This window comes from Aphidius gifuensis, linkage group LG4, assembly GCF_014905175.1.
Source record: "Aphidius gifuensis isolate YNYX2018 linkage group LG4, ASM1490517v1, whole genome shotgun sequence".
In the NCBI taxonomy this organism is placed as follows: Eukaryota; Metazoa; Arthropoda; class Insecta; order Hymenoptera; family Braconidae; genus Aphidius; species Aphidius gifuensis.
This window is the reverse complement of record NC_057791.1, coordinates 14,546,024-14,567,967: the sequence shown is the minus strand read 5'-3', so window position 1 is coordinate 14,567,967 and position 21,944 is coordinate 14,546,024. Positions and strand designations below refer to the sequence as shown.

Sequence of the window (21,944 nt, the reverse complement as noted above, 5' to 3'; positions counted from 1 at the left end):
ATACCCATGATAATTTTTTTTGTTTCTATTAATTTAAAACAATTTATAAATAATGAAATTAGTATTTAACCTTCAACAATCACTCAGTTTCACACATGTGTCACTGAAATATTATTTTGCACTGTTTTGCACCTGTTTGCACCGATATATTTATAAAAGAGAGAGTGAGAGCGAAAGAGAATATGAGATAAAATGAACGAGAATTTCGACACTACCCCCGATCATAGGGATGATTTTTTTTAGTAAAAGTGAGAAACAAGATTATCTTCCTGTTTTTTTTTTTGTTACCTCTTGTAGATGCCTCTGTGAAACATACTATTCTATGAGAAAATCTTGTTTTTTGATTTACGTATTTACTATAATTTCGCAAACAATGATAACCCTGAATATAAATTAAATCTCGTAATTAAATAATATTTTAACATTGAAATAATTAAAAAAATATTTTAAAAAATCATGTTATTATAAACATATATATACTACAGTTTTTACAATAGTTTCAGTACAGTTTTTATGTACCAATACATAATGAAACTTTCCAATCTAAAAAAAAAAAAATGCAATTTAACATTATTTATATCTAACATTACAATTTTAGATTTATGTACCAAGAAATTTATTTTATACTGGTAAAAATATACTTTAATAAAAAACTCGTAAATTTATTTAGTTGTCTACCAAAACATATAGAGATCTTGATTAACTTCGTCAACACAAGCTAAAAGTATAACTTGAATTATAAAATTTTGTGCTAAAATAAAAAACTAAAATTAAATCCAAGACTCATAATACAAAAAAAGTTTATAAACACACAGATATTTTATTGATAAAAATTTAACAATAATATTTTTTATTTTTGCAATAAGTTACATATTTAATATCACATGAATATATGTGTATATATTTTTTAAATTTTATTTATCAGGTATTTCTTAGTAATAAATAACATTATTATATCTATTAATTACAAAATCAATGAAAAAATAATAATAGTAGAAAAAAATACAAAAGTTATTGTTGTGAAATTATTTAAATGTTTATTTTAAATTTCAATGCAATTTCTTTAGATGAAAATTGAAAAAAAATAAATACCCAATTGAAATGTTTGAATCTTTTTCAATATATATATTTTCCAAGATGTATATTCTTTGAAATAAATATTTTTTTGATCTTTTGTTTAATTTATATTGTGTGATTGTAATAATTCTTCATATGGTTCTCTTTCTTCATCATTTTGAAGGATATTTTTCATATAAAGATCAACAACTTCATATTTTTGTCTGTCAATAAATTTTTTGCAATATATTTTAAAGCTTTTACAAATTTCTGGACGTAGTTTATCTACTCCATCAGTATCATCAATAACAGATGTAACAAGAATAGCAGCTTGTAGTTTAAACATTATTGATTTTTTTATTGACCAACAAATTTCAACAATACTTGTTTCAAGATTATCTGGACATTTTTTCCAAATTTCAGGTATCATCCACAGATCAGTATAAACAATCGTTTTATAAAAATTATAATCATCAATTATTTTTTTAACAATTTGTTCAATTGACCAACAATAAAGGTTTTTACTTGAATAATTAAAATCCAATAGCAAATATTTCCAAGGCCATTCATAAACCAATCGTAAAATTATTTTTTTTCTATTACAACTGTAAAATTTATTTTTGCCGTCTTCTGTCATTTTTGCCATAAGAGAAAATAAATTATAAGTGTCTTGTTTTGGAATTTCACTTGGCTTTATATAAACCAAATTATCTCTCGAGTCTACATCTTCAAATACATCTTTAGCAAGTGACACAAGTATCCTATTTTTTGCATCTTGACTAAGTTTGTTCATAAAATAGTTAATACCAACACTGTTCTCTTCTTGAGCACAATATTCTAATGCATTTTTTTCAATGATTCGATTTGGTAATTTTAACTGTTTTTTATCAACGAATTGCATCCAGTATTGCTGAATTTTATAAATATTATTTCCTTTGAATCCAAGACTGGCAAAAATGGTTTGTTCAACTTTTAATTTCATTTGATCTGAACATTTGTTCCATGTACTGTGAATAACATCCTCAAGACAATATGTACATGCTTCGAAAAACAAGAATAGCAAACTAATATTTTCACTAGCATTGTAAATATTTAAAAATGTTTTTACTTCATCTACTCTTCCAATACAATCAAATTCAATGTATTTACAATAAACGCCAAGTCCAGGAAATGACTGTTTTCCAAATACACTATTCCATCTTGATGATGTACGTCCAAGATAATCCAATAAATTTTCTCCAACTGGTTTTATAATGTGCGAAAAATTATTTCTTATTGCATAAGGGAATTTCATTGAATTAAATTGTTCAAATATACCGATAAGCCATTTTCTCATTTCTATCTTGAATTTATCATCACCAGGAGATTTATAGTCGATGTTATTCTTTGAGAAAAAATCACATATTTCAGCAATCATTGGATGACTTAGCCATATATTTGCAGCTACTTGAATCGATGCCATTTGTTGTAAATTTAATTCCAGTTTAAATTTTATACCCATGATGATTTTTTTTGTTTGTTAATTTATAACAATTTATAAAGATAACAATTAGTATTTTAACCTCAAACAATCACTGAGTTTTACACGTGTTTATCACTTCAATATTATACTTTGCAATCATAGATAAACAGAGAGCAAGAGAATATGAGAGACAATCAAAAACAGAGATGAGCATATATCAGCTACACGTGGCGGTGTGTGTCATAGCATTTTGAATTGGGGGGAAAAATTTCCTTGTCAAAATTATCTTTTTTTACGCATGACACTGCGCAGTAATAACTTTTACATATTTTTTTTAATGAGCATGGTAAAAAAAAATATTAGTAGTGATTAGTAGAAAAAAATGTAAATCTTACATTTTATTACGGATTCCCTAATTTAAAAAAAATGTAATGTTAAGTTTACAAATTATTTTTCTGCATGTGTAAAAAAAAATATTCATTGGTGTTTTATTATTAAAAAAAATTACTTTTAGTTTTATATATATATTCAATTTAAAATGACTTACTTAATTTTTTTCTAAACCTCTTATTTATAATAATTATTAATAAATAAAATTATTAATAAATAAAATAAATAAAATAAAATAAATAAATAAATTATTAATAAATAAAAAAAAAATAATGAAAAATAAATTTTATCAATAGACTTATTTCTTCAGAAACCTTTTTTTTAGTTGCTAAGTTTATTTTAAAGAATAAATATTATTTTTAGAATTATTATAATATTATTACTTTTTACTTGAAGCAATTTGAAGCACAGCTTATTTAGTTCATATATTTAATACTACTATATTGCGCATCGCCTATGCTTTCCCATAAGTGGGCTGTTCGGATTCATTACGGTGCAGACAATCTCTCTGTCGCAGTCATACTCCTCGACAAAAATTTTTTGCGCATGTCCGAATATTCTGTTCGGTTCACACGTATACAATGAATTTGTGTGCGTCGCCGAATGTTTCCAGGCGGCGACTCGAATAATAATTCGGACATGCGCAAAAGATTTTTGTGTCAGCGACAATATCTACACCATAATAATCCAAACAAATATACCTATGCGCAATATAGTAGTAAATATATAGCATGATTTAGTTAGCAAAAAAAAAACTTGAAAAAAAATAAAACACTAGAAAATCTAGTGAGGAGCAGAAACCATTGGATAGTTACGCATGCGCTACATGATCCACGTGGTCTGCTTTTGCCAGCTTCACTTCATTCTTAAAAGTCACACGTGACAGTGCACAAGCGTTTACAAACGTATAAATAAGATCGCAGAATAATAAAGCAAACGTAATAAGTAAAAAAGTTATAAGTAAAAGAAACATTAAAAATGCCGCGAATAATTATGAAAAGTGGTGTTTGTAAAAATACAGAAAGTGAAATTTTTAGGACAACCAGGATAAAATGTAAAAAAAACCAGGGAAGTCGTATTGCATCATTGATTTATAAAAGATCAAATAGTGTTAAATCAAATGATGCGATACTAATATTCCATTTAAGAAAATATATATTAAATGGAATAGACTTAGTAAACTTTGGTTATCCTGTTGAATCGACGTATTATCCTGGTTGTGCTATTATTGTGAGTAAAGAACAACATCGTCCACACTCACGTGTTAACAATCAAAATAATAATAACTATGAAAAGAACTCACAAAAACGTAGTCTTAACGTAAATGCGCGTGAATTTATTCCAAAACAATTATCAAAATTATCATATGCTGATCAATTAAAAAAAAACAGTGGTAGTGGTAGTACATCAAGTTCAGTTGTGAATTCTGATATTGATCAAGAATCTTCATCAGATAGTGATAAATTTTTGGGGTCTATTCAATCGTCATCATCATCTTTATCACATTGGTTGGGTGACTCATGTGAAAATTTACGTTCAAGTCCAATAACATGGAATAATATTGATCAAACACAAACTGTTGATCATTATTGTGTTCGTTGTTTCAAAAACTTTTTAATAAACCGTGAAACAAATGTGTATATTACAAAAGATAAATGCATATATCATTGGGGAAAATTACGTAATTATCATAACTCAAGTGATTCTAAATGGAACTGTTGTGATGGTGATGAAAATTCAAGTGGTTGTACTGAAGGAAATATGCATGTGTGGACTGGCATAACTCAAGGTTTTAATGGACCATTTGATGGATATTTACGGACAAAACCATCACGTGTAATTTCATGGGACGATAATTATGGTGTTTATGCGCTTGATTGTGAAATGTGTTTTACTAAAAATGGTCTTGAAGTTGTTAAAGTGAGTGTTGTTGATATTAAAAAAAATATTGTGTATGATACACTGGTTAAACCAGATAGTGAAATTATTGATTATAATACAAGGTTTAGTGGTATTACAGAAAGTATGTTAAAAAATACAAAAAAAACTTTAAAAGATGTGCAAAAAGATTTATTGTCATTTATAAGTGCTGAAACAATACTCATTGGTCATGGTTTAGAAAATGATTTAAAAGCATTAAAAATATTACATTCGATGGTTATTGATACGTGTGTTGTGTTTCCTCATTTTTTGGGTTATCCATTTAGAAGCAGTTTAAAAACAATTGCAAAAAAAGTATTGAAAAAACAAATACAACTAAGTAAACATGATTCGATTGAAGATGCTAAAATTGTTGTTGATTTATTATTGGCAAGAGTTGAACATGATAAAACAATATCATTACATATGTAAATATAAATATATATTATATTTAAAACATCATCGTTATTATTAAAATATATAATTTATTTATCTATTTGTATTTGAGTATGTATATTTAAAAAAAAATTTATTTATTTTAAATAATTTAAAGTGTTTAGTTTTGAAATGAAATCTGTGACATAAATCAATACTGTCGTCTTTCATAGAATGACTCATTTTTACATTGTTTTTTAACGTAACTATATTTTTAGAACTTTTAATAGATTTCAATAATGTATTTTATTTTTATTTTTTTCGTGACTTATTTTTTATTATTATTACAATTTAGATGTCAAGATTTTGACTAGTCTCGAATACTCCAATAATAAAGATAATTTATCTTTTTTTTATTTTTTATGTAAATTATGTCAATTGCTAATATTGAGAAACACAAAAATCATGTTTTCAAGATCGAAAATTTATCGTACAATTTATTTATTTATATATAAGTACTCAACAAGAATAATAAATACTCGAGAAAAAAAACGAAAAAAATTGTCGTAATGTGTACTGATTGACTGCCTAATTTGTAAATGAAATTATAATCAATATACATTTTGTTAATGTAAACTTACAAATGAATGTACTTTTTTGATAATATAATTTTTTAAATAAATAGGTATTAATAATATAATTATAAAAATAAATACTGTGTTTTCATTCATTTATTTTTTTTTTTTCGATATATATTTTTTCTCACACTTGACTTCCTTCCCTTTCGATATAAAAAAACTTTCAATATTATTATTTCAATTTTTTAGACATAAGTTCTTTTATTCTTGAATATTGGCCTTAAAAAAATAGATGATCATCAAAAAATTATTATCTGAAATTTCTGAAATATAAGAATAAATCATTATAAATTATAACGATTTAAAAATACTTGGACTCGTTTTTATGTTGGTAAATAATAATTATCAGTCAATAAATATTTTCAAAAACAATTAGATTATATAATTAGATTTGGATAATAATAAAGTCAATGTAAGTTTATTAATATTAATATTGTTTAATATGTAATTTTATGAACAATAATAACCCCGAGTAACTTGAATTTCATAATTAAATAATATTTTAACATTGAAATAATTAAAAAAATATTTTAAAAAATCATGTTATTATAAAAACATATACCTACTTACTACAGTTTTTACAATAGTTTCAGTACAATTTTTATGTACCAATACATAATAAAACTTTCCAATCTAAAAAAAAAAAATGCAATTTAACATTATTTATATATTACATTACAATTTTACATTTATGTACCAAGAAATTTATTTTATACTGGTAAAAATATACTTTAATAAAAAACTCGTAAATTTATTTAATTGTCAACCAAAACATATAGAGATCTTCTTGATTAACTTCGTCAACACAAGCTAAAAGTATAATTTGAATTATAAAATTTTGTGCTTAAATAAAAAACTAAAATTAAATTCAAGACTCATCATAAAAAAAAAGTTTATAAACACACAGATATTTTATTGATAAAAATTCAACAATAATATTTTTTATTTTTGCAATAAGTTACATATTTAATATCACATGAATATGTGTATATATTTTTGAAATTTTATTTAATTTATTTATCTGGTATTCTCAGTAATAAATAACATTATTATGTCTATTAATTACAGAATCAAAAAACAGTTATTTAATCTAATAACTAATAAGCAGTTATTTTAAACTTATTAAGTACTTATAAAAAACTTTTGGATAATTAATTGTTTGCATTATGTTTACTCAATTAAAATAAACACATCAGAGTTAAATGTTACCTAGGAAGTAAAATGATGATATAATGGAAAAAAAAACCAATAAAGAGTAACATTGAAAGCTTTTTTTATTATTATTACTTCACATATGCAAAAACAAATTTTTTAAATTTTAATAATGTACTCACGAATAATGTTTTTTTTTATAAAACACTAATCGTTTTATAATCTAAGTAAGTTACATTTTTTTATTTTTTTTTATTTCAAGCTTATTACTCATCAGCTAATTACTCATCAGAATTCGTTCAAACGAAACCCAAATAGATAATAAAAAAAAAGTTGAACTTTCAAGATAGTTGATGAAATATTAATTAAAAGTCACACCAAAATTTTTTTTTTCAAGATAAATTACAGTAGTCGTTGAATACATTAGTAGAAAAAATTAAAGTTAGTTTGAATATAAAAATATAATGGTTTGAATAAAGAAAAAATTTTTGAAGTTATAAATTGAATCAAATATCTTTTACTCTTCTGAAGTAAGTGATGACATTGAGTCAATTTTTGCCAGAGCCTCTTCTAAAGCTTCACGCATACGAAAGAGTTCATCACGTTTATCCTTTTCTTGTTTTGATAATTCCGTCAAGGAAGACTGAAAATGAATAGATGTTGATTGAATAATGAATATCAACAAAATATTAGATTGAAAAGAAAAAAAAATATTTTTAGTGCTTACTTTGTTATTGCTGATTAGTAATTTTACTAATAAATTCTGCTTGATAAACTTCTTCATATTGTCTATTATAAAATACATAATAGTTTTTGGAACAACATCAGTAATATTTTTTGTGACAATTTTTAAATATGAATCAATCATGAGCTGAAACTTTTCAGCTTCTTGAATTTCTGGATTTCTGGAATTTCTGGCATTTCCATTCCCCTGATTAAAATTCAATATATTATAAAATTAGATTAAGAAACAAAATTCATTGTAAGCAATTAGTTTTACCTTTAAATAAAGTTGAGAAGTCACAGCTTTTTCTGCCCTAATAAAAAAATTTAGATAATTGATAACATTTTATTCCAGTTAGTAACAGGAAAAAATAAAAAAATGAATAATTACTCCTTGAAATCAACGAAATCTTCATTTTCAGTGTTTAAGTAGCAAAGTTCTACTTGAATTGAAATTTCGAGTTGTTCTTTACATTTTTTTTCACATTCTTCGACATGTGAAATTAAAATTTTTTCAGTTTCTTCTCGCAATTTTGGATATGCAAACATCTGAAAGTATAAACGTTAATTAATTTAAAAAAAATTTTTTTATTGATTGTTAAAAAATAAAATTATGACTCACGTGCTTAGTGCAATCAAGCAAGATATTAGTGAGTTTTTCAACCACAAGGCTGACGCATATAATACATGGTTCCTTTAATCGACTAATTTGTGCTTTTGCAACATTTTCAAATGCCTTATCTGGCAAAAAAAGTCCTTTCCTTGCACCTTAAATAAATGATTGATCAAAAATTATTATTAAAATTTGAAAAGCACAATGATTTGTTTAAATATAATGAAATTTTTTATAATAAACGTATGATAAAAAAATTTATCAATAGACCTCGAATATTTTGAATTGTTCCAACAATTTCATTACGTAGTTCTTCATCAGCTAGTGTTACACAAGCAATATCAAGTGGAAGATCTTCATGCATCAATCGATTAATTTTTGAACCACCATTTGGTGTTTTGCTTACTTGATCCGACTCATAAAAACCAATTTCGTTATTGAACATGTCAAGAACAAGTCGATGCATTCTAGAACATATAATTGAATAATAGGATTAGTCAGTTGTACAACAATTAATCATACTGATAATAATTGAAATGAAATACTGACTCAGATAAAGCTTGTAATTGTGTCTCTGCATCATTCAGAGTGTATTCTTTTATTCCTAAATAAATATCAATATTAGATAATTCAGCTCCCAAATCATTTCGTAATACTGGTAATTTCTCAAATATGTGACTTGTCAATTGTTCATTGAGTATTCGTTGTAGGCAATGAATACCAAGTCTGTCAGAGAAAAATTTATATGCTGGATGACTGTAAAAGTAAAATTGAACGTAAATTGAAAAATTAATTAATAAAACAATGTATTTATGGGTGAATAATTTTAAAGTTGATAGATTACCTGTTAAAGAATTTTTTCTCAGATTCAATTGCATCAACAATACTTTTCTTCTTCTCGATATCACTCTGATTACGATTGATGACACCAACGTATCCTCGACTCAATGGATACAATTTGTTTTCTAACACAGCTCTGGCATCATTGCCTTCACCCATCATGTCCAGCTTAGTAATCACTCCAATAGTTCTGATACCTAACAGATTTTATTTTTTTATTATTAAAGTACCAATAAAAAATCTATCTAATGAAATTTTAATTAAATTATGTTTACCAGTAGGATCAACCTCCTTTGCAAGTTCAAGTGCATCACTTGTTGCAAGATCAATATTACCAGGTGTTACTGCCAATATAAGAGCATTTTCTTTAGTTATATACTCAAGAACCATTTCTCTTATTTGTTCAGCAATATCAAGTGGTTGCCCTTGAACTGGTACTTTTGTTAATCCAGGCAAATCAACCAGGGTCAAGTTTAAAACTGAAATACAGTATTATAATTTATAGTTATGGTCTTTAATTATTTTTAAAAATATTAGTATCAAATGTCTTACCAGTTGGTGAATAAATCTTCAAAGTTATTGGTTCATGATTTATTCCTTTATCGCCAACTGTTGACTTGTCTGTTTCGTCCTCAATCTCCTTACAAACTTCATCGATACGAAATTTTTTACTTTCAGTGTGTTTGAATTCTGCGAATTCTATTTTAAACAAAAAAAATTAAAATTCAAAAGTTAATCTCAAAGAACAAATTATTTATTTACCTTCATCACTTGTTGTGTTGGTGATCAATTGTAAAATCAGTGGCCTGCGTGTGACAATTCCACTGCCTCTTGGAAGAAAATCTCTGGAGGAAAAATTTTGATTGATTCATTAGTTATTTAAATTTTTTTTAAAAAAAATAATAAAATACCTTCCAACAAAACTTTCCAAGACTGAACTTTTTCCAGCACTTTGACCACCAATAACCACAATTTGTGGTAAATCAAATTTAACAGAAACCGCATGTTTAGTAAATATATCTTGTATTTGATTCATGAATGGAATCAACTTTTCCATACTCTCGTTATTTGCCATTGTTACTTTTTTTTTTTGCTAATTAATATGTACTGAACAATTCTTAGAAATAAAATTAAAACAATTCTATTGACTGTTTATAATTTTGTATCAATAATAATCTTAATTTTTTACTAATAAATCAACAAGTTCAAGCAACTTGCTTGCAAGATGTTGCACAGCAGAGAGGCTAAAACCAAATGAACGGTGCTAAATATTTACAATAAATGAACTGTGTGCTTTGTGTCGACACTTGACTGTCGCGTTCTTTTGTTTCGGACATGAATCCAGATTTTCAACCGTTTTTCTCTCTCTCCCTTTACAATACGTAGTTCCATGTGTGTATTTTTTCTTTATACATTAAGAATTACTACAAAACAAATAAAAAAAAATGTTTTTTTTTTACACGAATTACTTTACAAACACTTGTATTATTCAAAACCAATAAAATCTTTTAGTCTATTGAAATAAAAATATTGAAGCTAATTATTTCAATAATTAGATTATTAAGATAATAACAATATTAATAATAATAATAATAAAAGAAAAAAATTAATATACATAATTCGAAAAAACAAAATTGCATATAAAAAACTAAATAAAAATTATTATTTTATATAATATAATAATAATTATTATTATACTTTGGATTTAAAAAAAAAAAAAAAAAAACGAATGAATATTTTGAGTTTTTGGATATAAATTCTTTAATTTTTTATATTTAAAAACAAAGTCATTAAAAATTTACGAACAAATATTGTTAAGTTTTTTCACGAATTTTGGTGGGAGTTGAGTGGCTTTTGATTGATCTAAATGTCCATCAGATTTTACATCTAAATTAAAAAATTTCATGGGCTACGTTTTTTTTTTTATATAAATTGTCCAGCATTGGATCATTAATAATGTGTATATATAGATATTTTTTTTTTAAATAAAAATAATTGATCAATTTCTTGATCTATAATTTTTCTCGTTTCAACGTATGATTATTTTATATGAATTTACAATTTTTTTGCTTATAAATAAATTTTACTCTAAACGCTCTAAACAAAAATTCCTGTGTTCATTTTTATTAACTAATTTTCTAGTTTATTTGAAAGTAAAACCCATTATAATAAAGTTTAATCGTAATCATTAATTAACAATCAACATCTATAGTAATTAATAATTATATATTCTCGAATTAACTCGAAGCTAAATGTCAACTATAATCAACAAATAAATAAGAAAAAAGATAGCAATAATTGTTCTATTTGAAATATTTGTTGTTGACTTTAGAAAATATATTTAACTCACATAAAAATTGATAAAAATGATAATCTTGAATAAATTTTTACTGGTTAATTAATTATTTATTCAAATTAAAATAAATACATCAGAGTTAAATGTTATCTTAAAAGCAAATTGATGATTTAATAGAAAAAAAAAAAAGAAACGAATGAGGAGTAATATTGGAAACTTGGTTTTATTATTACTTAACATATGCAAAAATTTGTAATAAAACATTAATGGTTTTAAAATCGACGTGAATTAAATTTGTTTTTCTTTTCAAGTTTGCTATTTAATAAAATTTGTTCAAACAAAATCCAAATGTATAATGTAAAAGTATGTTGATGACATATTAATTTTAAAAGACACACAAAAATTACTATTCTCAAGACAGAATACAATAGTAATAAATTAAATATGATTACGATAGTAAAAAAAATTAAAATTAAATTGAACATAAAAATGTAATATGTAGTTTAAATAAGGCATAACTTTTTAAAGCTATGGATTGGATCAAATATTTTTTACTTGACTCAAGTAAATGATGACATTGAGGTAATTGTATCCAATGATTTTTGCAATGCTTCACGCATACGAAGAAGTTCATCATGCTTATCCTTCTGTTCTTTCAATGATTTCGTCAAGGGAGACTAAAAATAAATAATTGTTGATTAAAAATAAACAAAATATTCAAATAATAAAAAAATAATTTTGATGCTTACTTGATCATTGTCCTCGTAAAGTTCTACCAACAACTTATGATTAACATACTCTTTCATATTTTTCATTATAAAGAACATAATAGTTTTTGGAACAATATCAATAATATTTTTTGTAACTTTTATTAAATATGAATCAATCATGATGTGAATTTTTTCAACTTCTTGCATTTCACAAAGTATTGGCATTACATGAGTAATGCTGGAACAGGGAACTCCATTTTCTTGTGGTACCTCCTGAACAAATGGAAAGTCAATAAATTATAAAATTAGATTAGGAAAAAAATTATTTGTAAGCAAGTTCATTGTAGTATTACCTCTGATTTTATTTGAAAAGCCACAGGTTCTTGTGCCCTAATAAAAAAAGTTATTTTTAAATAATTGATGAGTTTATTCAAATTGGTAACAGGAAAAATAAAAAAGTTAATAATTTCAACGAAATTACCTCATGAAATTAACGAAATCTGGATTTTCAGTGTTCAAATAACTGAGTTGTATTTGAAATAAAACATCAAGATTTTCATTGCATTTTTTTTCACATTCTTGGACATGTGAAATTAATAATCTGTCAATTTCTTCTCGTAAACCTGGATATTCGAACATCTGAAAGTATAAAAATTGATTAATTTTTTGTAAATTATTATTGTGATTATTACAAAATAAAATAAACTCACATGCTTGGTACAATACTTCAAGATACCGATGAGTTCTTTAACAACAAGGCTGACACATTCGTTACTTGCTTCTTTCAACAGACTAATTTGTGCTTTAGCAACATTTTCAAATATCTTATCTGGCACGAAGATACCTTCTCTTGCACCTTGAATAAAGAATTCATGATAAACATTATAATCATTCTAAACACATAATAAACTTTTCTAATTCAATATAATGAAAGTATAATTAAAAAATTTTATAAGGCACCTTGAATGCTGGAAATTGTTTCAATAATTTTATTACGTAAATTATCAGCAGTGAGTGCTACACTGTGAATACCAAGTGAAAGACTTTCACGCATCATCTTATAAATATCGAACCCATCACGTGGTCTTTTACTGGCTCCATTAGATTCATGAAAACAAATTTCTTTATTGAACGTGACGAGAACAAATCTATGCATTCTGGAACACAATAAAATAATAAAGTCAGATAGTTGTGAAACAATCAATTATACTGTTAAAGATCAAATAAAATACTAACTCAAATAATGATTCTATTTTTGATGCTGACTTGATGACTTGACAATCCTTTTTTCCTAAATATTGTATAATATTTGATAATTCAGTATCCAACTTGTTTCGTAATGCTGGTAATTTATCACGAATGTGATTTGTCAATTGTTCATTGAGCATTTGATGTAGACAATGAACCCCAAGTCTATCAGGCAAAAATTTATATGCTGGATGACTGTAAAAGAAAAGTTGAACAGACATTAAAGAAAATAATTAATAAAAATGTATTTATTAATGAATAATTTTAAGGTTGATAAATTACCTGTTGAAAAATTCTTTCTCAAACTCAATTGCATCAGCAATACTTTTTTTTTCCTCACTATCATACTGATTACAATCGATGACGCCAACGTATCCTCTACTCAATGGATACAATCTATTTTCCAAAACAGCTTTGGCGTACCTAACATCACCCATCATGTCTAGCTTGGTAATGACTCCAATTGTCCTGGTACCTAAAAGTATATCATTATTTTTGGGTGATTAAAATATCAATAAGAAATATATCAAATGAAATTTTAATTTAATAATTTTTACCAGCTGGATCAACTTCTTTTGCAAGTTTAAGTGCATCACACTCAGCAAGATCAATATTAGAAGGTGTTACTGTTAATATCAAAGCATTTTCTTTGCTTATATAACTAAGAACCAATTTTTTTATTTGATCAGCAATATCATCTGGTTGTCCTTCAACTGCTACTGTTGTCAATTCAGGCAAATTAACCAATGTTAAATTTAAAACTGAAAAAAGTATTACAATTTATAGTTTTGATCTTTAATTATTTAATAAAATATTAGTATTAAATGTCTTACCAGTTGGTGAATAAATCTTCAAAGTTATTGGTTTAGGATTTATTCCATTGTCGCCAACTGTTTTATTCTCAATCTCTTTACAAATTTCATTGATTCTAAATTTTGCACTTTCGGTGTGTTCAAATTCAGCATACTCTATTGTCAATAAAAAAAAAAATTAAAATTGAATAGTCAATCTCAAAAAAAGGAAAAAAAAATTTAGTTACCTTCATCACTGTATTTGTTGGTTATTAATTGTAAAATCAGTGGCCTGCGTGTTACAATTCCATTGCCTCTTGGAAGAAAAACTCTGGAAAAAAAGTATTTTTTGATTAATTAATTTTTCAAGTTAAACAAAAAAAAAATGACATACTTTCCAACAAAATTTTCCAAGACTGTATCTTTACCAGCACTTTGACCACCAATAACCACAATTTGTGGTAAGTCAAATTTAAGAGAATCAGCATTTTTTGTTAATATATCTTGAATTTGATTCATAAATGGAATCAACTTTTCCATATTGTCGTTATTTGCCATTGTTACTTTTTTTTTTGGATGTCAATATGCACTGAACAATTCTCATAAAAAAAATTAAAATATTAAAATTAATCTTGTAACTGTTAATTATTTTTTGTCAATAAATAATCTTTGTTTTTCACTTTAATAAATTATGATAAATTAACACAAATTAACAAGTCCAAGCAAGTTACTTATTAGATGTTGCACAGCAGAGAGACCGAAACCAAATGAACTGTGGTGGTGAGTGCCGAGTGCCTTGAGTGCTGTGTGCTTTGTCTTTTGTGTCCCGTTTTTTGTTTCGGGTGACGTCAGGAGCATGGATCTTTCCAGATTCTCAACCGTTTTTCTCCTTCTCCCCCAATGTGATGGCCACATCAATTCTAGGAACAGAAACAAAATACATCCAGAAATAAATACAATACAAAATACATGTATTCGTCATCCAGTCACATGCCTATTTTATTTACTGTAAAAAAAAAATTTTTTTTTCCTTTTCACACGAATTATATTTTAGAAATAATTGCATTAATCCTTTAGCCTATTGAACAAAAAAAAATTCGACGATAATAATTTTAATATTTACATACACAAAATAATAATAATAATAATAAAAGAGAAAAATAAATACATAATTCGAAAAAACAGAATTATACATATAAAAAAGTAAATAATAATAATAAGTATTTTAGTTCCCTGATACTAACATAATAAAAATAATTTTATCCGTTTGGTTTTTATGATAGCAATCAGTCAACAATCAACATAGATATTTTCAAAAACAATCCGATTACTATAAATATTTTTATTTCGAAATTTTATATATTATTTATATTAGTAATAGCGATTTTATGTCTCAAGAAAAATATATGTATACATATAATATTTCCTTCAGCAAGAAACAAAAAAAAATTAATATTTTCATACGTATTGCTCAGAACATTTGAAGCTCTATCTTATCAATTTGTTAGTTTATTCTTTTATATATATATATATTTTTACATTAAAAATTAATATATTTTTATATTTTTTCTTACATATATATTTTATAATATATATTAATATAAATTTATATATTTTTTACATTAAAAAAAAAGATTATTGAAAAATTACAATCCGTCTATCTCATTTTTCACGAATTTTAGTGGAAGTTAAATGACTTTTAATTAATTTAAATGTCCATCGGATTTTACATTTGAATTGGAAAATTTCATAGGCTTGAAGTTTTTATCGACAGCGTGTTTTTCTTTATATAAAACATAGCTCAGCATTGGATCATTCATCATCTGCATAGATAGCATAGATAGATTTTTTTTTAAATAAAGATGATCTATTAAAAATGGTTTGAAAATTGTATTTCAACTTATTTTATTATGTTATTTTTAAATTTCAATTTTATTTGAATAATTTTTAAATGACAAAGATGAACATAATTTTATTAAAAGTACAGAATTATTTTAAAAAGAAATTGAATTATTAATAATTATCTTGAAATTTCACGTGAAAATCTTTGTCGAGGTATAGAGACAGACTGTTGAATTTATTATAAATAATTTACCTATAAAATTTAGTCCATTGAATGCTCTATGTGAAATAGATTATTATTGATACGTAAAAGTATGAGATTGGACAAGCTATTAAAAGTATTATTTTCAAGACTTGTCAGTTTATTTGATGACAAATCCAACCCAATCAGAGATTCCAATTCATCGAATATTCCTTGTAGAAGAGATGTTAAATGATTGTAATTGAGAAATAACTTTTATATTGGACAAGCTGATAAAAGTGTTGGGCTCAAGGTGATCCAGTTTATTTGAGCCTAGATCCAGACATTAGAAATATTAATCGATTGATCCAGTTTTTGATTTTTATTGAAAATATCAATTGGAAGATCTGTCAAACTATAGATCCAAAGACATTAGAAATATTAATCGATTGAATATTCCTTGTGGAAGAGATGACAAACTATTACTTGTAATACTTAAATGTTCCAGTTTAGACAAGCTATTAAAAGTCTCAAGCTCCAGACTGGTCAGATCATTTGAATCGAGATACAAATTAGTTAGAGATATTAATCCATCGAATATTTCTTGTGGTAGAGATGTTAAACCATTTCTATTGATGTATAAAAATTTAAGATTGGACAAACTTGTAAATGTTTGGTCAGTTTGTTTGAATCTAATTTTAAATGAGTCAGATATATCAATCCAGTAAATATATCTTGTAGAAGAGATGTTAAACCTTTGTTAGACAAATCAATATCTGAGGTTGCAGAATCATCACAAATATTTTCCATGTAAAATATTGAAGATGTATTACAAAAGTATTTTTCGTATGTTAGTCCTGAAACATACATACAATTATAACATTTAAAAATTAAAGAAATAGGAAAAAAAAATATATGCTTATTAATCAAAGTTGAAATAAAAATATAACTTACTTTGATTTGTTAATTGGTTATTCATGTCATTTTTCGGTACGATGCTGTCTTCAGCTTCTGAATTATTTGTTTGGGAATTGGGTTGGCAAAAATTTCGATGCTCCCTGAAATAATTATATACTATTATATCAATTTTAATTTCAAGTTAATAACAAATTTTATGATTAATTAAATTTGTTAAAATTTAATATTTTGTTAAATTAAATAAAAATTATATTTTTGTTTATTCATTTATTATTATTTTAAATATCTGTACAACTATATTGTTTAATTTGAAAAAACGAAAAAATTCGAGCGTGACAAAGATTTGAACTCAGGATTTTTCACGTGAAATTTTATGATGCTGTGATGCTAATGGTTTTTTTTTCTAAATAACGGTAAAGAAAAATGTCAGTGTTTAACTTGCTGAAACTAGGAAAAATTGAAAAGCTTTGTGGCCTAGAGGATTAAGGGATTAAGGCAATTACCCAGAAAAGAAAACGACTCGGGTTCCATGGTAAATATCACAGCATCCCAAAATTTTTTTTTTCTATGTGTGATGCAAGTCTTGTTGTTGATCTTGATACTCATATCAGTCATAATATATAGATTATTATCTCTTCGACAATGTATTAAAATAAAAACAAAAAACTTGCTTATTGATTGATATTGAAATAAAAAATGTATTAACTTACTTTGGGTTACGCTGATTGGTCAGGTCATATTTCGATACATATATATCTGTTATACCAGCTTTTCGATTTGGATTGGCAGATTTATTTCAACGCACATAATTATGAATAGCTATGGCTAAAAAAATTAAAAACTTTATGACGATAAAAAAAAAAATACTTCAATTTGAGTGTTTTTGGTTGAATTATAGATAATTCTTATTATTCAATAAATTATATACAATTGGTACATATTGATTCTAGTAATGACACTTTAAAATTGCAGTTTTTTAATTTTGTTATTATTCATAAATGATGAGTTTTTTTTTTATAGAATTTTACATTTTAATTATTTTATTATTATTATAGATTCTCGTGGATCAATAAAAAATATATTTTAAATGTTTAAAATATTTTAATATCAAAAAAATTATTAAGACGGTTTCTTTTTCTGTTATCAAGAATAACAAAAATTAAAAAAATTAAGTTCTATATATTTTTTGCAAAATATGATAATAATAATATTATTTTATCTTCCATTATGACTTATTTCAATACATCAATTAATTATTTTTATTATTTATTTCATAATATTTGTTAATATACTGTCATAGATGAAAAGCATGGTTCGTTTTTGAAAATATTATATGTAGTAGATTCATTGTAGGTTCGCTGTTTAATATTTTTTAAAATTAATTTTTTATCATCGTCTGTTAGACTAAATTTATTATCTTCAATATTAAGCAAATGAAGCTGCGTTAAATTAGTAAAAACTTCAGGCTTTGATTCATTGAGATTGTTTGATTGTAAATTTAAACATTCCAGTTTTTGATTTTTCTTGAAAATATCAGTTGGAAGATCAGTCAAATTATTATTATGAATATCTAAAATTTTAAGATTGACCAAGTCATTGAAAATATTAGATTCCACTTCATCGAATATTCCTTGTGCAAGAGATGTTAAACTATTATTACTAATAGATAAAATTTGAAGATTGTTCAATCTAGTAAATGTATTAATCTCTAGACTGATCAGTTTATTTGTATCTAAATGCAACTGACTTAGAGATTTCAATTCACTGAATATATATTGTGGAAGAGATGTTAAATTATTATTACCAATATCTAAATCTTCAAGATGGATCAACTTATTGAAAATATTAGACGGAAGACTTGTCAGTTTATTGGATCGCAAATGTAAAACTGTTAAAGATTTCAATTCATTAAATACTTCATGTTCAAGGGATGTTAGATTATTATTTTTGATGTATAAATGAGTGAGTTTGGACAAACTATTAAAAATATCAGAATCAAGACTTGTCAGTTCATTTGATGATAAATCCAACAAATCTAAAGACTCTAATCCAATGAATATTCCTTGTGGAAGAAATGTTAAATTATTATCACTGATATCTAAATCAGTAAGATAAGATAAGTTATAAAAAGTATTATTTTCAATACTTGACAGTTTGTTTGAATATAATTGCAAAGAAATTAGAGATATTAATTGATTGAATATTCCTTGTGGAAGAGATGTTAAATTGTTATTACTGATATCTAGAGTTTCAAGATTGAACAAGCCATGAAAAGTTTTATTTTTAAGACTTGACAGTTTGTTTGAATCTAATCCTAAATTAGTTAGAGATATTAATTTATTAAATATTCCTTGTGGAAGAGTCGTTAAGTTATTATTTGTGATGTATAAATGGGTGAGTTCGGTCAAGCTACTAAAAATATCAGGGTCAAGACTTGTCAGTTTATTTGATGATAAATCCAACAAATCTAGAGACTCTAATCTATCAAATATCCCTGGTAGAAGATATGTTAAACAATTATTATTGATACTTAAAGTTTTAAGATTGAACAAGCTATTAAAAGTATCAAGCTTTAGACTTGTTAGTTTATTTGAATGTAAATGCAACCTAGTTAGAGATTTTAATCCATCAAATATACCTTGCGGAAGAGATGATAAATTATTTTCACTGATAAATAAATTAACAAGATGAGATAATTTATTAAAGGTATTATTTTCAAGACTTATCAGTTTGTTTGAATCTAATTCCAAAATATTTAAAGATCTCAATCCTTTAAAAATATCTTGAGGAAGATGTGTTAAGTTATTCTTTTTGATTGCTAGATACTTTAGTTTGCGCGAACTATTGAAAGTGTTAGGCTTCAGGCTAGTTAGTTTGTTTGATTGTACGTCCAAATAAGTCAGTGATATCAATTCTTTAAAAATATTATGTGGAAGATGTGTTAAACTATTGTTACTGATGAATAAATATTCCAGTTTGGACAAACTATTAAAAGTTTCAGGCTTCAGACTGGTCAGTTTGTTTGCATCTAAATCCAAAATACGTAGAGATATCAATCCATTAAATACTCCTTTTGGGAGAGATGTTAAACCTCTGTTCGACATATAAATAACATGGGTTGAAGAATCGTCACAAACATTTTTCATGTAAAATACAGAAGATGTATTACAAAAGTATGTTTTGTGTGTTGGTGCTGAAACATACATACAATTATAACAATTAAAAATAAAAAAGAAAATAATTTAATTTTAATTTTGCTTATGAATGAAAGGTAAAATAAAAAATATAACTTACTTTGACTTGTTGATTGGTTATTCATGTGATTTATCGGTACAATGCTGTCTTCAGCTTCTAAATTATTTATTTGGGTTGGCAACAATTTCGATGCTCCCTGAAATAATCATGTATTTATAAATTAAAATAAATTTATTTAAATTTTTTTTCAAATTTCAATTTCAAGTTAATAATAAAATTTAATAAAATTTAATATATTTTGTATCTATAACTTATAAAATAACTATGTATTGTTTTATTTGAGCGTGACAATTATTGTTTTGTACTCGTCACAATATTTGAAATATGTAATTATATCTCATTATAAATTTTGTTATAAATTTAACAACATAATTTAGCAATACACTACATATTATATTTGTATCTGTAATATTAATTTTAAAACTTGAATAATTTAAAATTAAACATAATATTTCAAATTGTTATATCTACAATTTGATAGAAAATTTAAAAATCTATATATACTGTTTAAGAATTGTTATATTCTATGTATAAAAGTTGTCAACTTTAATTCATTATCTATAAAAAGCGAAAAAATTTAGGCAAGATGACAAAAAAATTTTAAGTGACTCAAATATTTACAAACAACCTTAACCCACATACTACTGTTTTTTTTCAAAAATAACGGTAAAAAAGGACATCAGTGTTAAACTTGTCGAAGCTAGGAAAAATTGAAAAGCCATGTAGCCTAGAGAATTGAGGGGATTAAGGCAGTTACCAAGAAAGAGAAAACGGGTTTCATGGTTGATATCTCATTATCATAATTCTACGTGAAAATTCTTGTCAATATAGGTATTGTTAGACGATTCACCGGAGTTTATTATTTTACAAGTACATTCTAAAGAAAAATTTATTCATCTCATTATTATATCTTTATATTTTTTTTTAAATATAAACTATATACACAGTCAGCTTAATAAGAAAATTTTTGAATAATTTTAACTCACCCCACTGGGACAATTAATCAAGACAGCTGCAGTAATTATGACAATCGTTATATAGCTGAACTTCTTCATTCTTGTAGTAATCGATCAGTAATAATTATCAATATCTATTTATAAGTCACCCTGAACAAACGTAAATGCATATATGTAGTATTAGATATATGCGTGAAATATGACAAACCTCAATAGTGGTCACTTGGTCAGTATGAAAAAAAAAATCCAAATCATGAAAATCACGCATGCGTTTTGCAATGTATAATGGTGTCCAACAAAAAAAAAAAAACATGATATTTTCTACCTTACCAAGCAACAAACACGCCAATTTCCCGCCAATATATTTTTTTTTGATAAATTTATTTTTTTTTTACCTGAACTATAAATTCTTTATCCTATGATAAATTTAAATTTGATTTTTTTTTAAATCTTGAAAGCAATATTTGTTATTCAATTCTTCTTAATCACATATCCAAGTATTTACACAAAAATTAATGATAATTATAAATAGTTAAGAAAAATTTTTTATAATATTAGTTTTGTATGTTGCTGCTGAA

General features: G+C 25.0%; 4 protein-coding genes across 4 annotated transcripts; 1 reads left to right on the top strand and 3 right to left on the bottom strand.

The window, feature by feature from the left end:
• The first annotated feature begins 3,886 nt into the window (after positions 1 to 3,886).
• Positions 3,887 to 5,503, top strand: LOC122853900 (putative exonuclease GOR). The gene is made up of 3 exons (XM_044154308.1): positions 3,887 to 4,236; positions 4,300 to 5,256; positions 5,482 to 5,503. Exons 1-3 carry the CDS (start codon positions 3,887 to 3,889, stop codon positions 5,501 to 5,503), a joined length of 1,329 nt encoding a protein of 442 aa, XP_044010243.1.
• A 1,881-nt stretch (positions 5,504 to 7,384) lies between these two features.
• Positions 7,385 to 10,293, bottom strand: LOC122853899 (dynamin-3-like). The gene is made up of 12 exons (XM_044154307.1): positions 10,081 to 10,293; positions 9,932 to 10,014; positions 9,722 to 9,868; positions 9,445 to 9,648; positions 9,174 to 9,366; positions 8,879 to 9,085; positions 8,600 to 8,796; positions 8,339 to 8,484; positions 8,108 to 8,265; positions 7,994 to 8,030; positions 7,721 to 7,924; positions 7,385 to 7,636 (listed from the first exon to the last, which is right to left on the bottom strand). The coding sequence occupies exons 1-12, from the start codon at positions 10,242 to 10,244 to the stop codon at positions 7,511 to 7,513; spliced, it is 1,866 nt and encodes a 621-aa protein (XP_044010242.1). The 5' UTR covers positions 10,245 to 10,293; the 3' UTR covers positions 7,385 to 7,510.
• A 1,460-nt stretch (positions 10,294 to 11,753) lies between these two features.
• LOC122855138 (dynamin-1-like) lies at positions 11,754 to 15,215 on the bottom strand. The gene is made up of 13 exons (XM_044156305.1): positions 14,946 to 15,215; positions 14,609 to 14,813; positions 14,463 to 14,545; positions 14,257 to 14,391; positions 13,981 to 14,184; positions 13,706 to 13,898; positions 13,412 to 13,618; positions 13,136 to 13,332; positions 12,886 to 13,031; positions 12,657 to 12,814; positions 12,529 to 12,565; positions 12,215 to 12,448; positions 11,754 to 12,142 (listed from the first exon to the last, which is right to left on the bottom strand). Exons 2-13 carry the CDS (start codon positions 14,770 to 14,772, stop codon positions 12,026 to 12,028), a joined length of 1,875 nt encoding a protein of 624 aa, XP_044012240.1. The 5' UTR covers positions 14,773 to 14,813; positions 14,946 to 15,215; the 3' UTR covers positions 11,754 to 12,025.
• A 2,899-nt stretch (positions 15,216 to 18,114) lies between these two features.
• LOC122855137 (toll-like receptor 3) lies at positions 18,115 to 20,547 on the bottom strand. Its single transcript, XM_044156304.1, has 2 exons — positions 20,450 to 20,547; positions 18,115 to 20,348 (listed from the first exon to the last, which is right to left on the bottom strand). The coding sequence occupies exons 1-2, from the start codon at positions 20,472 to 20,474 to the stop codon at positions 18,439 to 18,441; spliced, it is 1,935 nt and encodes a 644-aa protein (XP_044012239.1). The 5' UTR covers positions 20,475 to 20,547; the 3' UTR covers positions 18,115 to 18,438.
• Positions 20,548 to 21,944: the final 1,397 nt, after the last annotated feature.